The sequence below is a fragment of the Dermacentor andersoni genome, chromosome 6, assembly GCF_023375885.2.
Source record: "Dermacentor andersoni chromosome 6, qqDerAnde1_hic_scaffold, whole genome shotgun sequence".
In the NCBI taxonomy this organism is placed as follows: Eukaryota; Metazoa; Arthropoda; class Arachnida; order Ixodida; family Ixodidae; genus Dermacentor; species Dermacentor andersoni.
The window spans coordinates 9450748-9467798 of record NC_092819.1 but is presented as its reverse complement, the minus strand read 5'-3'; the positions used below and the strand labels follow the sequence as shown (position 1 = coordinate 9467798).

At 46.7% G+C, this 17051-nt stretch overlaps 1 protein-coding gene across 2 annotated transcripts in view; it reads left to right on the top strand.

Annotated features, from left to right (window-relative positions):
* Positions 1–17051, top strand: part of LOC126521661 (structural maintenance of chromosomes flexible hinge domain-containing protein 1-like) — a 383191-nt gene that overhangs the window by 31420 nt on the left and 334720 nt on the right. For both annotated transcript variants that reach the window (XM_055065801.2, XM_050170378.3), the window contains exons 7-8: positions 5539–5656; positions 7885–8004. In XM_055065801.2, the coding sequence (XP_054921776.1) occupies positions 5539–5656; positions 7885–8004 (238 nt within the window). The remainder of the gene's footprint in view (positions 1–5538; positions 5657–7884; positions 8005–17051) is intronic.

Genomic DNA, 17051 nt, shown 5'->3' with positions numbered 1-17051 from the left:
TGTCTCGCGGTGTCAACGGCGACTTGAAACTGCATGTTTCCACGGCGAAGCATCAAAGCTATGTTCATACCGCTGAGCAGCATGGCAACATAGTGAACCTTCTCCGGAACAAGTGCGACGACAGTGTCATACGTGTGGAGTGCCTGTTTACGGGATTCCTCGTCGAACACAACCTACCCCTTAGTGTCAGCGACTACGTTGGGCCTCTTCTACGGAAAATATTTCCGAAATGAGCCGAGGCGAAGCGCTATGAATGTATATGCAACTCTGAAACGCAACTCTGATGAAACGCAATTATGAAGAATGCAGAAGTGGCCAACCCGAAATTTCACAGGCATCACTCTCGAGTCTTCTTTTCTTTATTCAGAGTTTCCCTCAGCTGCTGCCTCGAGGTGCCAATGAATCTGCTGAAGACGCTTTAGATGCTCTCGAAGCTGAGTTTGCCACACTACAGGCGTACAGTCTTCCAGAGGACATTCTTAATGAAGAAAGGTGGGACATGCAGTGGTCTATGGTTGGAAAAAATGAAAAACACTGCTGGAAAACATGTTTCACCGAGTTGCTAAGGCCACCGGAAGTTGAAACAGTGATGCCCCCCCCCGTTGGCGCGAATAGTCTCCCGATTTTTGATCTCGCCAGGTTGGCAGGTATGGAATGGCGCTTTTGGTGGCTCTATTGGCTGGAGGAGGCCTGCCGGTTTTACGGATGGAGTCTTGCAGCTTTGACACTCGCGGCAAGTCTTGACATAGTGCTGTACTGATGCTAATAACTTAGGCCAGTAGTATTTCAGAGGAATCCTGGCGAATTTACGGCTCACGCCCATGTGTCCAGATGTTGGTTCATCGTGACATGCATGCAAAATTTCTTCTCACATAGCTGTGGGTACGACAAGTAAAAACTTTGTCTTGCTGTTCTTGAAGTTTCTCTTGTAGAGGACACTTCCTTGCAGATTGAACGAGGATAGCCCTCTAAAGAAAATACAGTCGCCGACCGTTTATTCGGACCTCACGGGGACTGCGGAAATGTCCGAATAAACAGGTGTCCGAAAAAGCAGATTAAGAAAAAAAAATGAAATCCTTTATTTCCACGCGCTTATTCGGGTTTGGCATTAGGCTTGGAGAAATCGCGAGTGCGCCGTTGCACGCTGTTCCGTTTACGCGCAATCAGATAAGCCTGAATCTCGGAGAGGGTCGCACGGTCACTATAGGCGGCTGAAAGCACAGTCACTGCTTGTGCACGCTCCGCATGCGACGGCAGCGTAGCACATGGTGCGTCATCTTCCGACTCGGAGTCATCGTCCGGCGGTGCAGCATAGAGAATGGGTGCAGCAGAAACCTGACGAATGATCTCGCCGTCGTCGAGTTCTGCGCATGTCAGTACAGCAGTGTCAGCACCTGTGAAACTGTCAAATGAGACGGTGTCCGGAATCGCAATGCAACCACCGAGCAGGTCTCGGCAGAACATTTTCCGCGTCAGTAGGGAGCACATCGGAAGGCGGCAAATCTTAGGCCTCCCGGCACCCGCTTGCCGGCATTCCCCAGCGCAGTCTGCGCGGGCACTGTCGGCGCCATTAGACACTCGACGCGATGTTTCCGTACGCCGCGTTGGAACACCGAAACCTCGACACAGCACACAAAGCAAACACCACCGTGCCGACGCCAGTCGTACAAACGAAAAACGCGGCCTGCTCGCAGCGTCGTGCGCGAAAGAAACAAATCAGCTGCTGGATTGTCTTGTCATGGCTTACTAAGCTGAAACCGGAACTGCTGTACGGCCACTATCGAACCAGGTAGAAACGATGATGATGAGCGGGGATTTCCAGTAGCGCCACTTCGTGGGGCAGCAAGGAGGCTCCGTTCAAAACAAAAATGGCGTTCAGCAAGTCGAACTATGCGCCGGTCAGAGTCGGTGCATGATGCCCTCGATCGAGTTGGCTCAAGGAGTGTCCGAAAAATCAGACGAGAGGTTGCAAGGTGTCCGAACTTTCGGCAGTTGTTATACATTATGGTCTATGGGGAGAACGGCGGTGCCGCGAAGCTGACCGAATAATCGGGCATGTCCGAATTTTTGGAGTCCGGAAAATCGGTCGGCGACTGTATGCGGAAGTTGAACGTTGAGTCCCTCCAGATGCTGTATAAGTGGAAGCAATTCTGGGTCATCTCGTTGTTGTTGAGTGACTTGTGATGCATCAACAATGCTAAGGAATGGGAAATCTTCTTCTGACGCAGTTGTCTCACTGGTATGCGTGACAAGCAGTCAGCATCACTGTGTTTCCTCCCGGAACGGTATACGACAGTAATGTCATACTCTTGAGGCCTAAGGCTCCATTTTGCTAGTCGCCCGGATTGATCCTTGAGATTCGCCAGCCAGCAAAGTGAATGGTGATCACTGACTGCTCTGAATGGTCTGTTATAGAGGTAGGGTCGAAATTTACATATTGCCCAAATGACTGCAAGACACTCTCGGTTGCTGAGTAGTTTGTCTCTGCTTTTGAGAGCTTTCGGCTGGCATATGCTATTACTTTCTCCTGGCCGTTGTCCACTGCACTAGTATGGCACCGAGGCCGACGTTACTCGCATCGGTATGAACTTCAGTGTCGGCTGTCTCATCAAAATAGGCATGGGTTGGAGAAGCTTGCAGGCGTTTCCTTAACTCGTCAAAGGCGTCTTGTTCGCTTTTCCACATGAAAAGTTCATCTTCTCTTGTTAGTATTGTAAGGGGTTCAGCAATCTTTGAAAAGTTTTCCACAAATCTTCTGTAGTATGCGTATAAACCCCAAAAAACGTCGCACTGACTTTTTGTCTGTGGGTGTCAGGAGCCTCGCAACAGCTGCTGTCTTTTCGGGATCTGGCCGAACGCCTTCAGCACTGATGATGTGTCCGAGGAATCGAAGTTCATCAAAGCCGAATTGACATTTTTCCGGCTTAATTGTCAAGTCTGCTGCGCGAATAGCTTCTAATATAAGTCGCAGGCGCTCTAGATGTTGGTCAAATGTTGGGGGAAATACGACCACATCATCCAAATACACTAAGCACGACTGCCATTTCAATCCTGCGAGCACAGTGTCCCTCATTTGCTGGAACGTTGCAGGCTCGGAACAGAGGCTGAATGGAAGTGCTTTAATTTGGTAGAGGCTGTCAGGGGTTACGGATACTGTCTTTTCTCGTTCCCGCTCATCCACCTCTATTTGCCAATATCCACTCTTGAGATCCGGGGAGGAGAAAGACTTTGCACATCGGAGCCGGTCTAACGTATTGTCTATACGCGGAAAGGGTATACATCCCGCTTAGTTACGCTGTTCAGTTTATGGTAGTCGACGCAGAATCGAAATGTGTTATCTTTTTTTCTTAACGAGCACTACGGGAGACGCCCATGGACTGCTGGAAGGCTGAATAACATCATCTGAAAGCATCTTCTCTACTTGCTTCTTGATGATCTCCCTTTCTTTTAGTGACACTCAATACGGGTGCTGGCATACCGGTCTCGTGGCGTCCTCCGTTATAATTCTGTGCTTTGCAACAGACGTACGCGCCATACCTTCGAGGAAGTGGAGAAACAGTCAGAAAAATCCTTTATCAGGGCATACATCTGTTTCTTTTGGGCTTCCGGGAGTCTCTGGTTGACAGTAATTTATATGTCGACACTGCAGCTCCTTGGCAGAGCAGTTGACGTTGTCATTAGGCTGCATAATTTGGTCGTTACACACAACTCGTGGAAATGGGCAATAGCTGTTCCTTGTGTGATGTGTTGGAATTCATTTCCGAAATTTGTAAGTGCGACATTTGCACGGCCATTGCTTAAAGGGACACTAAAGCGAAAGAATAAATCAGTTGAGACTAATAAAGCATTGTTTGACAACCCTGCAGGGAGTCATTTCAAAATAATAGTTTGATTATTAGATGAGAGAACGAAGGGCGAAGTATCAGTATTTGAATTTCGCGCCGGAACCCTGACGCCGGTACGTCAGTGTGACGTCAGGGATTCCAAAGTATGTTTTCGCATTAAGGCCGCGTTGACTGAGTAAAGGTTCCTGAAACTTGCCATGTTTAATATTCGGCTCCTTTAGAACACAATGTAGTCGATCTGTACCGCTATATAATTAAGTAGGTCCTAGAAGATGCCATAAAAACCCATGACGTCACAGCGACCAGGTGCAGGAACTTCAAGGAGGCTTCGCCACCCGCCTTTCGTTCTTGTGCTTTTTCTGGTTTACCAATCGTCTTATCGTAGTAAGAGTGGTGTTTTTGGTGTCATAGAAAGGTAATTTACTGATGCAGAAGAAGTCCTTTTTTTTCTTGAGTGTCCCTCTAATTGAACAAGACCGCAAGCCACGCAAATACCTTTGTTGAAAGTCATCCGCTATGCCTTCGAGGTCGTAAAATGTTTCATTCTCCACAAGAACCATTATACTGCACCTGTGCTGCCACGGCACAGTTACATCATCATCAAAGACGTGCAGTGCAGTAAGACGTTGCTCCTCCGATTCTTCCACAGGTATAGTTTGTTTTGTTGAGAAAGACACACTGGACATATGTAGGTTAATTATGGCGCCATTAGCTTGTAGAAAATTCATTCCCAATATAAGCTCCTGTGAACATTCTGGCAGTACAATAAAGTCAGAAATGTAAGTGAAGCCTTTTACTGCAAGTCTTGCGGTGCATCGGGCAAGGGGCGTAATAACATGACCGCCTGTCGTGCGTATCTGCGCTCCAGTCCACTGCATCTCACAACTTTTTTAGGTGCTTCGCCATCTTGAAGCTTATTACCGAATAATCACCACCGGTGTCGACTGAGGAATTCAGCTCGCATCCGTCTATTGTCAACCGCAAATCTGATGTAATTGTTTCGTTCCTGCACCCGTTTACTGGAATTGTTTTGTCATTGCACTGGAACTGCGTTGGGGGATCTTCGTAGCTTTGGTTATCTAAGAATTCCCAGATTTTGGAATATTAGTTCATAGTACTGAGGCATTGTTAATATCACAAGGAAACTGAATAACAATAGTTATACTGAAAAGTTCGGTATTCTGAAGTTTGCGGTACTGAAATATTTTTACATTGGAACTATAAGAAGTCAGCAGAGGCATTCTGAAAAATTTGTTAATCTGGAAAGTTCATTTATGTGTTAATTAATGTTCATAATTCATGGTAACGAGGTTTCAGTGCAGTCTGCTGCTCGTGCAGCACAGTGTCCAGGGTGCGAAGAGAAAATGGTGTGTAAAGTTCTGTGGCTAGGGTGGTCCTCAACGACATTGAGCTTCAAGGGAAGGCTTGATTGCAGGCCACTTCAAACAGGAATGGGCTAACTGTTGGTACATCGGAGTTGTTGGCTAGGCAATAGTGCTGCACTTTTTTGGAGTGTATGCTGCTGGAATCTTTGAGTCATATATAAATAGCCGATGTGTCTGACCCATAGATTGGATTTCGACGACCGAGTGTAACTTGTCTTTGTGGGAACAGGTTCGCCCAACAAAGAGTTAGATTTGTGACTCACTGTTGTGCGGCTGTCTTATTTTTGCAACATTCTTTTTTGTTTCAGAGAAGACAGTAGCTCTAAAGATGGGACTCAGCACAAGCCTCGGTTTCTCAACAGTGAGATCTCCTACTTTGGTGCTGGGGGCAAGCAGGCTATTTTCTTCATCGGCAACTCAACCAGAGTAAGTCGGTATTGTCTGATCTGATATTGTGTAACACTGTGTAACACTGTGCAAGCTACCACAGCCTACCACATTGTCAGTCTTGCCGCTCAATGCGAGATTAGGATGAGATGGGAAGATCTCTTTCTTCATTGCCCTGAAAATAAATGGCAATGTGGACTTACCGTAGTGTTGTGCATATAACCCGCACCAAAAGTTTAAAAAAGTTGGGGTGAGAATTGTAGGCTAATTTCGCTTTGAGGTGTGGCTTCACGGGAGCGCGCGTAGCGTTGCCGTGAAGCCACACCTCAAGGCAAGGTTTTCCACAATTAAGTTTTATCTTCTAAGGAACTTGACCACCCCTGCGTGGTCAAGCTCCCTTCTTTCCTCCTTTATGGTTGCCCATTGTCTTTTTCATTAGAGGTGGCCATTTTGCTTTCACTAGCTGGCGAATGGCACGCGCTGCACTGGCAAACTCATACGTCACACGTTTCCGCTGATGTAACAGCACTTGCATGGGCAACGGCGAAGGAGCAAATGCAATTGAGCCGAAAGTGTGCAGTTATTTGGCTCTCCGGCGTATCGCAAAGTGCTTCATGCCAACCCAGGGAGCTCCAGGGGGATGGGTGATGTACAGTCGACTCTCGTTGCAATGGACCTTCGTAATCTGCCAAAAAATGCCTGTTTTATCAGAAGTCCGTAATATCCAAAACTGGAGGCCACTGCCAAAACGCCAAAAGATTGTCGAACAGTTGCTGCATGTTTCGACTACCGCGGGAACGCCGCGAAACATCGTCAGATAAAAAAAAAAAAAAGGAACCATTCACGAAAACATGCATGTATGCTTTTCACATGTTTGGCAGCACTGCTGCCCTCACCTATGGTGCTGATCTGAATTAGCTCTAACATATTCATACCAATGCACCTCTCACAATAATAACTTATTCTAATTTGCCAGTGGAATACACTGGGACATGGCGTTGGAGCACTGGAATGCCTCATTTTTTTCACATTTAGCTTGAAAAGAACTTTGTGAAGAGTGATTAGAGGCCACCCCGAGGATTGTTCACAATTGGACTCTCGGTCTGCTTCGATAGTTCCATTGTGTTCGCGATGTCCGCCTGCTTTTCACCGCATGCAACTGCATTCACAATCCTAATCATGTCGCTCAGTGAAATTTGCTTCCTTTTTTTTTTGAGGCCATTATCTCAGCACTTGCAGTCTGGCACAACTGACTAGTATGGGAAGAAAACAATGAAATGGCATCATCAAGCGATAACACACTGTGCATGATGAACATGCCCTCAGACTGGCTTGGCTAGAGGCTGGCTCGGCCAGAGGCTGTGAATGTTGCCAGCAGCAGTGTGCAGACACCAACATGGCCAAGTTTGTTTGTGTCGACACGGAAAAAGTATGTTTTATAGGTCCAATTTCGAAAAAAATTGCCGCTAATTTTGTCTGCTGCAGCTGTTAGTCCATTGTAGTATGGTCCATGAAAAGTGAACTTCGTTGTATTAATAAAATAGGTAGAGTAAGCTAAGGTCGAAACATGGTCCGTTATATCCGAAAGTCTGTTGTACGTGGGTCTGTTGTAACGAGCGTAGACTGTTCGTGTGCTAGCTGCGAAGTAGTCTGATGCATGTTGCATGTCGGGCGACAGATTCGTCCGCTATCATGTCTGTCATGCAACCCAGCTTTATCATCCTCGCCAGAGAGTGGTGGGGAGTACTGAACTTCTGACTGAAGATGCGACATGAACAAGTTGTGCATCCGCAGGTGGAGACTGTTCTTGCAAATATTTGAGTGTTGTTGTATGCAGTTATTTCCGCCAGCTATATAAGCGGATGTGTTGTTTTTCCAGGCTGTTGTAATTGGGGGTGCAATTTATATCTGGTTCCGGGTTATATGCGGAAAAATATGGTACCTACATGAGAGCAGTAACTGAAAAGCATGAAAATTGCAGCCATTCTTAAGTGACTTCGAGGCAGTAAACAAGGGCCCTCAGCTTTTACAGTTTCTTTCTCATGGCTGCAACTAATTGCATTATCTGCCAGTTGGCATGTATCGTACCAAACATAAATAACAGATTGTGTGAACACCGAATGTAAGTAATAGCAGCTTCGTAGTGAAGAAACCTGTTTTTGATTTGGTGATGGGGAATGTTTCTGTACAGTTGGCTGGCAAATTATCTTTGCAACAGTGATTTTCATGCTGCTAGCAATCATGCTCTATCAACTCTCATTTTTCAGATGATTACCAAACCACGGGGTTCAAAGGATGTGCATGAGCTGGTCATCTCTAAGGATGAGTTTGAGCGGCGAGAAAAAGAAAAAGGCCTCATCTACTCGGGCAACATACTGAACAGAAAGGCACGTTCTCTCTCTATTGCAAAATTCTTAGTAAATAAAAAAAAAAGAGGGTAGCCTGCAGCAGGACACACATTTAAATGGCCATGAATACTCTTCGACTGCGCACACTGGACAGGTGAACATCTGGATGAGTGAGGGACACTTGCAATATTTTCCTCCGTGCCTTTTCCTAGGTATCCCCTCCCCCCCCCTCCCACTCTGGCACTTGTCCTCCCTCAATCATCTGTAAGTTCTCTGTGGAATGCGAAAATACGTACATCAGAATACTACATCGTAAAGCCCCTAAATAAAAAAAGTAACGACTTCCTCTGAACTTTGCCATTTTCTCTCTCGCCTGCCATGCCTCTGGAGAGTCGACCCTTCAATTAGGCAAAGCGCCGTGGTCACGTGCTAGAGCGCACTTTTTTTGTCTGTAGCAGGAGCTGCCGCCATTCGCGGGTATCGAAATCGCGCTTCAGTTGGTTTCTGGTATCGGAGTTTTGGCGGGAAGTGTTTCGCTAGCACTGGCACCGTTTACGTATTGTGGCGTTGCCTAGCCTATGTTGTGCTTATGGGTGCAACAACTGAGGAGGCTAGGAGAAAACACTTATCATTATTCCATCGGGAAGAAGCAACGCGGCTCGCCGAAATACTTGGCTGCACAGGATCGGCCAGGCAAACCTTGAAAATGCGCGGGAGCTGCACCTTTGTGAGGAAAGGGGCCGTTCATCAGGAGTCACTCATATTTTTTCAAACGATTTGGTGAGAAGCGCGAGCGTCTGCAGCCTTTCTTCGCATTAAATAATGTTCGGCATGATTGTAATTGGAAACGTTCACTCGTTGCTATAAAAGGCTTGCTTCATGTTTTCTGAGCCTCGCCATTTATGCTTCTGGTTCGGCAGGCTTCATTGTGATGTTGCGCACATTGCTTGGTGTACTCATTTCGTTGTAGTTGAAACCATTGCTCGGCTCAGACACGAAAGTTGTGCATCATATGTTAGTTCGACCTGCCGTTCAGTGACACGTATTGCATACTGAAGTGACGCGCATTGCTAGACATATATATATATATTTTTTTGAATTGGACTCTGCTGATTAACTCATTACTAAAATGGCAGTTCCCATCGTTTGACCCCCTGCTGTTCATGCTACTCGCGGTGCAGGTCTAGCTTTTATGTAGTGCGCATTAGTGGACATATTTTTATTTGCGGGGTTGTTACCAAAGTCACTATCTTGCAGCTATATCTTGAGTACGCCATATCTGCGTGCATAATAAATCAGAATGCAGAGATCTGCTAAACACAGCCGAAATTATATTGAGTTCAAAGGTGTCGTGCAAATCTAAGCCGGTTGAAACATTTTTAACGTGGGTAGTTTGTGTAAAAGAAACCTCAAATGAAGGGGCGCACAATCATCCAGACCATTTTCAATGTTCGACGCTGATAAAATATTTATGGCCACGCCTACGGCAGGCTGACATATCAACAGTTCTTATTTTCGAAATTATTTGAGAAATGTCATGGCGTATATTTTCTTCCGTGCCTTGTATCATTTCTCAAAAAGTTATGCCATACCAAAATTAGTTCAGTCTTCACCAAAGACTAATTTGAAAGCCAAATCCTTCGAAATTACAGCGCCAAGAAATTAAGGCTAGATGCGTTACTAAGCCTTTCTGTAGTACAAGGTAACGTGTCTTTGACAGAATATATTATGGAAGTAGTACACCACCATCAGTTCATATAAAGCCTAGACCGCACGTCTGTGTTTTCATCATCAGCCTGGTTACGCCCACTGCAGGGCAAAGGCCTCTCCCATACTTCTCCAAGTACCCCGGTCATGTACAAATTGTGGCCATGTCGTCCCTGCAAACTTCTTAATCTCATCCGCCCACCTAACCTTCTGCCGCCCCCTGCTACGCTTCCCGTCCCTTGGAATCCAGTCTGTAACCCTTAACGACCATCTATTATCTTCCCTCCTCATTACATGTCCTGCCCACGGCCATTTCTTTTTCTTGATTTCAACTAAGATATCATTAACTCGCGTTTGTTCCCTCACTCAATCTGCTCTTTTCTTATCCCTTAACGTTACACCCATCATTCTTCTTTCCATAGCTTGTTGCGTCGTCCTCAATTTAAGTAGAACCCATTTCGTAAGCCTCCAGGTTTCTGCCCTGTACGTGAGTACTGGTAAGACAGAGCTGTTATAAGCTTATCTCTTGAGGGATAATGGCAACCTGCTGTTCATGATCTGAGAATGCCTGCCAAACGCACCCCAGCCCATTCTTATTCTTCTGGTTATTTCCGTCTCATGATCCGGGTCCGCGGAACATGACCTGCCCTAAGTAGATGTATTCCCTTACCACTTCCAGTGCCTCGCTAGCTATCGTAAACTGCTGTTCTCTTCCGAGACTGTTAAACGTTACTTCAGTTTTCTGCAGGTTAATTTTTAAACCCACTCTTCTGCTTTGCCTCTCCAGGTCAGTGAGCATGCATTGCAATTGGTCCCCTGAGTTACTAAGTTACTAATTTCTCTTGGCGGTGTTCAAATTCAAATGAAGCTGATCAAAAGGCGCCGTTCGAGAAAAACACTCCATTAGCTCACTTGCGCACACCACCTCCACCGTTGACATTGCAATCGAAGTGATCACAGTGGAAAAAGCTTCGATAAAGCAGTGCAACGTGGATCCCTCAGTTATTGGAATAACTCATTTATGAACCTCTCCTGTCATAGACGCAACAATCAAATCCTTCAGGCGCAGTGCACTGCGCGCCAAAGGGGGCGAGCGTTGGGAGCGTCTGCTAGCTATACCCGGCCTAGGTGCCACCGCTGTCAGCGCTTAGGAGGAGCCGAGAGAAGGAGTGCCAGCATAAGAGGAGGAGAGAGGAGATGTTGTGACTTTTAGATCATTTAGAGGCTTTACTACATAGGGATGGCTGGACCTAGAGCTTGTCTTAATTTTTTGTCGGACAGCGCGACACAGACATGCTGCATTTTTTTCTGCAGAAGACGTGTTCTCCGCCATCGTCTGTCGCAACCAGCACAACAAGATGGATTTGCAAATCTAACCTGAGACATGCTAAGCTAAAAAAAATTGTTTTAACACGCTTTTGACAGGTGGTGGCAGTGCCAAAATTCAGATGAAATTTGTTCTGTTCTTTAGGAAAGCTTCTGAATTTTCCTCATGTTCAGTTAAAAAAGAAACCTGCCGTTGAATATGCTGGTCCACTTAACCCTTTTGTGGTTTTTTACAGAGCCAATTTTAGTTCCCAACCACCGTATGTATTTATGAATTTGTGTGGTATAACTTGAGCGATTAACGTATCAAAGCACAGTTGTCTGCAAAATAGCGACATTTCTCGCTAAGAATATTTGTGGTAAAGGGTGCATGGAAATATTGCATAAAAATGGGCAGACATTCAGGGACAGCAGCAGTACTCGACCCTATCGACAGCAAAAGAAAGGACAAAAAAGTGTCCAAAAGTTGGTTGGTGTATGCGGTGAGGTGAGGTTCGCAGGAACAGACCACAACCCCATTAAAGTTCCCAAGAGGTGCAGGTGGTGCTCTACTGCTGGGAATGAGGTGCACACAAAGTTCCTCCATGCAACTTGTGAAGTGCCCCTCTGCGCCACTTGTTTCGGGCCGTTTCATGCCAAAAAGAACTGCAAATTGATTGCAAGATAGTGCCTCCATGAGTCCATGGGACAATGTTTTCCCACTTTTGAAAACACATGGGTCAACGGGACATATGTGTCCCACTTCTTTAAAATGAAGTATTTGCTTGATTTTGATAAAATTTGATTTATACTATTTCTAAGTGGTTTATACGTACAGTGGAACCCCAATTATACGACTTTCTTGGGACTGCGAAAAAGCGTCGTAAAATGTGGGCGTTGTAAAATCCGAACATAAATTATGCCTATAAAAATACTACTCATATTGCGCTACGAATTTATGAGAAACCTCAATGTAAATTACTAACGTACTCTGCAGGGCTTGGAAACCCAAATTACCAAAAAAGTAAGTGCGATAAAAATTAATGCTGCAGTACAGGTACCAATCATGCTTTATTCAAACGAACCTTTACGACACTCCACTGCCCACTGCCACGATTCCCGCCAGCCGGCGCGAACCTTAAGAAAAGTCGGTAAGTTTCTTTTGGACCTTGTTTAATCCGTGAACCAAGAGCTTCTCGAGTTGGGCAACGTCCAAAAAGAGGTCCTCTGCGGTGTCGCATGAACAGATTAAGTTCCGAATGCCGTGAATGTGCTGTAGCACCTCGGCGAACGTGGTAGGCACAGGCACGGCATCTGCGGTGTCGTCGTCGTCCTCGTCCGATGTCGCAGCGGTGTCGGCACTAGGCAAAGCCTCCTCGATGGCGTCATCCAGCGACACCTTGCCGCAGATCACAACATTGTCGTCGGCTTCCACGTACTCTGGGAAAGTCGTGGTGAGGTTTGAACCCTCGAAATCGTCGTTGGCGAAGACTGCATCAGCCTCGAGATTATTGCATGCCCAGCAGAGGAGGCAGTCTCTTGCTTAAAGCCACAGTGCTTGAACGAGTTAGCGATTGTGCTTAGGGACACTGCATTCCACGAACTGGCAATAAAATGCATGGCGTCGAGCACAGTGATCTTTTTTTCTGACTCGCTGTGCTCCATAGCCGCCAGCCGATGCTGCCCTAACCGCTTCCGGTACCCTTGCTTGACGCATTTAATGACGCATCTAGCGACTGCAGCCGGCTTGTGCAGTTGGACTAGAAAAAAAAAAGTAACCTTTATGCTCCTCTGGCTGGACGTATCGGGGGGATGGCACGGTGCGTTGTCCATGAAAAGCAATATTTTCCTCGCCTTAGCACCCATTTTGTTATCCAGCTGCTGCAGAAAATTGCTGAAGAGCGAAGATGGGTCATCCACGCCTTTTTGTTGAAGTTGTAGCTGCACGGCAGCATCTTCAAGTTCTTAAAGCAACGTGGCTTTGCAAACTTTCCAACAACGAGCACGGGCAGCCTCTCGGAACCGTCCTCGTTAGCACAGAATAGTGCTGTCACATGCTCTTTACTACGCTTGCCACCATGACAGCTGTCGCTCTTAAACGCAAGGGTTTGTTCGGGCTGCATATGGTAAAAAATACCGCTCTCATCGGTGTTGAAAACATCGCAGGGCTTGTATGCAGCAATCATCTCCAGCAGCGACTTCATCCACTCGTTCACCGTCGAAACGTCCACGGAAGTGCTTTCTCTACTGGAGCGGCTGTACGCAATCCTGTTTCGTTTCTTAAAGCGATCCAACCACCCGTTTGATGCCTGAAAGTTGTCGATGCCCAGACGCAATGCCACAAGGTCTTAGGTGAGGGTCAAATTCTTAGGTGAGGGTCCGAGAAATTCGCGCGCGATGTGCATGGTCACCGAGTCGGAGACTCCCTATGTGCGAAATGCTTAGCCGTGTGTCCGAAGATTGCGTGTGCCATGTGCTTGGTCACGAATTCCGTAACACTGAGTGCTAAAAGGCTTAGCCGCATGTCCGAGGATACCACGCGTGAATCTTGGTTGTGAAGTCCGCTTCGCCGATGCTCGGAATGCTTAGCCATGAGTCTGAAACGTCCACAAGCATAGGGATCGGCCATGCTACTGCGATGTCCGCGTAGTGCCCGTTTTGGCACGTCGAGATTACGGCGAGTGGAGACTTCCAGGCTCGCGAGGTGCAAAGAGCCGTGCAGACCACGCGAGCACTGGACTAATGGTGAGCCACGCTGGAGTCACGTGGTGGGCGCTGCCAATCACAGGCTCCGGCACGACCTTCAATCATTTGCTTTTTGTGCGCATATTTCTGGTTGGAGGAGATAGCTGAAACGACATATTTGAAGACAGAGAAATGCGCTTTCCAACGAGACCAAGATGGTGGCACGTGGTCGTGCCGTTCCGGAGATATTGTGGCGTGAAAAACGCTGTTCTTTCTTGATTTCCGCGAGTTTTTTCGCCTCCTTGGCTGATAAAACGAATTTTATAGAGCACTTCTATGTGGTTTATAGTGGTGATATTTGGGTATCGGATAGAAAAAGGGTTACAGAAACTGAAAATGTGATTTTCAAAAAATTGATTCTTGGCAATTTTTCTCGGTGAAAAAGCCGCGTCCCCCCTTAAGGTCCCGGGCAATGCTGGCTTTCGTGGCCCCATGCCGCTTTTCCGCTTCCTCGATAATGTTCAGCTTACTATTGAGCGACAGAACTGTCCGCTTTCGGGACATCGTGCGTTGCATTGCTCCACACAACTCAAAACCTCCGCTGAACGCTGGTCGCTAGGATTACGACGAAGTGCACGTGCGATAAGCCTAGGTCTCTCTGCGCTACCTTGTCGGCGATCTGCTGCTGGGAAACTGGAAGGAGAGAAGTGCCTCCCCAACGCGAGGAGAGGCGACGCCGCTGAGAAGAAAGGGAGGAAGTGAGTGTGGAGAAGAAAAGGCGCTATTTCAACACAGCGGGCGCCGCGGGCAGCTGCTTGTGGAGGGAAGAGAAACGCTTCCCCAACATGACGAGAGGCGATGCCACCAAGAGGAGAGGGAGAAAGTGATTGTGGAGAAGAAAAGGCACTATTTCAGCACAGCGAGTTCGCGGGTGGCTGCTGGTGGGGGAGAGAGGAACGAATGATGAGACGATGCTGGGAAGAAAGCTGCGCTGGAGCGAACCGGTCGAGCGGTGTCAAGCGCTCCGCATGCAGAGAGACGGAGCGAGGAAAGAGACCTGTGGCACTTTTCTTTTGTCCGCCGTTCTGTCCCTTATTTCGCGAGGGTCGTTGTATAACGCGGGTCAGGCGTAAAATTGCGTCGTATAACTGGGGTTTTTAATGCATTGCTTCTATGGGGACTTCGCCGGGACTGTGCTAATGCGTCGTAAAACCCAGGTTGTTGCAAAACCGGGGGACGTATAACCGGGGTTCCACTGTATATACCACAGCCGGTTTGGTATTGTCATATAAAAAATATAGACGAACCTACAATGGGTTAATGAACTAGTGCGCAGCCAAATACAGTCAAATCCCAAAAAATTCGAACTGGAAAGGGCCCGAAAGGTTGTTCGAATTAAAAGGACTTGTTTTTGAAGTATTTGTGCACCATAGCATGCTGCCCGAACGTTGGGAGTCGTGAAATATTGCGGCGCAGAAGCACACAGCGAGCGAGTACCACAAAACTGCCCACACAGGCCAACGCTCGCTTCCCGACAACAAAAACGAAACTTCAAGGAGTGGGCTAAGCTGGTGCTGGGCCGGCATGGCTGGCGGTGCTGGCACAGGCGCAGAGGCGCACGTGCGGAGACTGTCTAAGATGAGGAAGTTACGAGGAAGCTGAGAGGAAGGTGAGGGTAGCGTAGTTGCGAGGAAGGGCATGAGGGAAGTGGATTTGCTTTCCCATCAGCTTGCTGGATGGCTCTTATTACCTCGGCAACTACTGCCACCGAAGCAGCAGAGTTGCCAGGGCCAGGACTGGCCCTCCGCTGCTGCTTCCCTCTGCATGCTCGCATGTTTTTTCCTTCGTCTGCTGACAGATTGTTGCCTCATTTACTTTCTTCGTCCTGAATTCTTAACATGAGTCATGTCTTATCAAGATGATGAAGTTGCTGCTGCTGATCATAATCACGTTGGTGTGCTCCTTTCTGTTGCGGCGTCGCAGCGTTCAAAAGACAAGGATAATGAGGTACTTGGTGTGTCTGTCTTGTCGTGCAGAATCGGATATGGTGCACTGCCTCCAATAACCACTCCATCCGGATGTCTCAGTTTAGTCACGTCATTTTAGTCACGTCAGACGATAGTGCGAAACAAGCGGTTCGGCTGAACCAGACGTGATTACGAATAGAATGGTCGGGTGGGTTCGCATCATAGCAGTTTCCCATGCGTACGTCACTGTAGGTGCCACTCTTAATGGTCTCCTCCGCTTGCGGCTTGCTTGCTGTCGCGGAGAGCCATGAAAAATCTGCCCAGGACCGATCCCTCTTGCGGCGTGCGTTTTGCTGGTAGTGTGGTTGGGGCATTATGGTGCGACGGAGAAATGGCAACCTTGCCATTGAGGGAGGGTAAAATTTCCGCCATGCTCTTTTTTTTTCGTGCGCGCGTTGTTCAGGGATTTCTCTATGGCGAGATAAGCGGAATGCTGGTCAGAGGTGCCACTGTGTGATTTGGTGTGATGCTGAGAGTATTGAGAGCAGTGTTGTGTGATTTGGTGTGATGCTTAGTGCAGTATGTTCAAATTAACTGTCGCCGATGCTTGTGCATTCAAATAACCAGGCGTTTTTGCCCATTGGAATACACATAACTTTGATGGGACCATGACGTCAGTTAAACCGGAAGTTCGAATTAACGAGATTTGACTGTATTTCTGAATTAAAGGGGGCATGGTGATTAGAGCTATCCATACCTGTTTTTGAACCAAACTTGATAAATGTAAGCATGCTTGTTTAGTTTCTTCCGATTTTAAAAATGCATTTTTCTGTAGGTTAATTATTTCATAACATAATTAGGAAAACAGTCCTTCGTTCTTACTGCAATAGACAAATAACCACCACACAAAAAATATACAGATGACATGTGGATCAATTGCAGAAAGCACAAGACTCAACAATGGAAGCACTTTTATCGTTGGGTAAATATTTCTTACTTTATAATGCACTGAACTCCAGTGTTTTGAACATCGCCATGCATTGGTCACACAAAACACAAATTAAAAAAAAAAGAACACTGGAAAACTGTCTTTGTCATGCTTCCTACATTGTGTGCTCCTAACATGTAGCTTCATGCTGCAAAAAGAATTATTCTACCTATGACATCTACTGATATGTCACAGTAAATGTCTTGATGGGTGTGCAAAATTAGTATTTAAAGCAAATCAATAAAAACAAATGTTACTGCTATTGAAATAGTGTTCCCCATTTTTCTCATCGATATTAGTGAAACTATCTGGTCTTGTTGACATTTTTGAGCTGATCTCAAATATGTAAGTAGTTTTGCTGTAATTCAACTAGTTCCTAAGATAATTAACACTTCAGTTCCATTGTTTGAGGGAGACATGGGTTATTGATATTG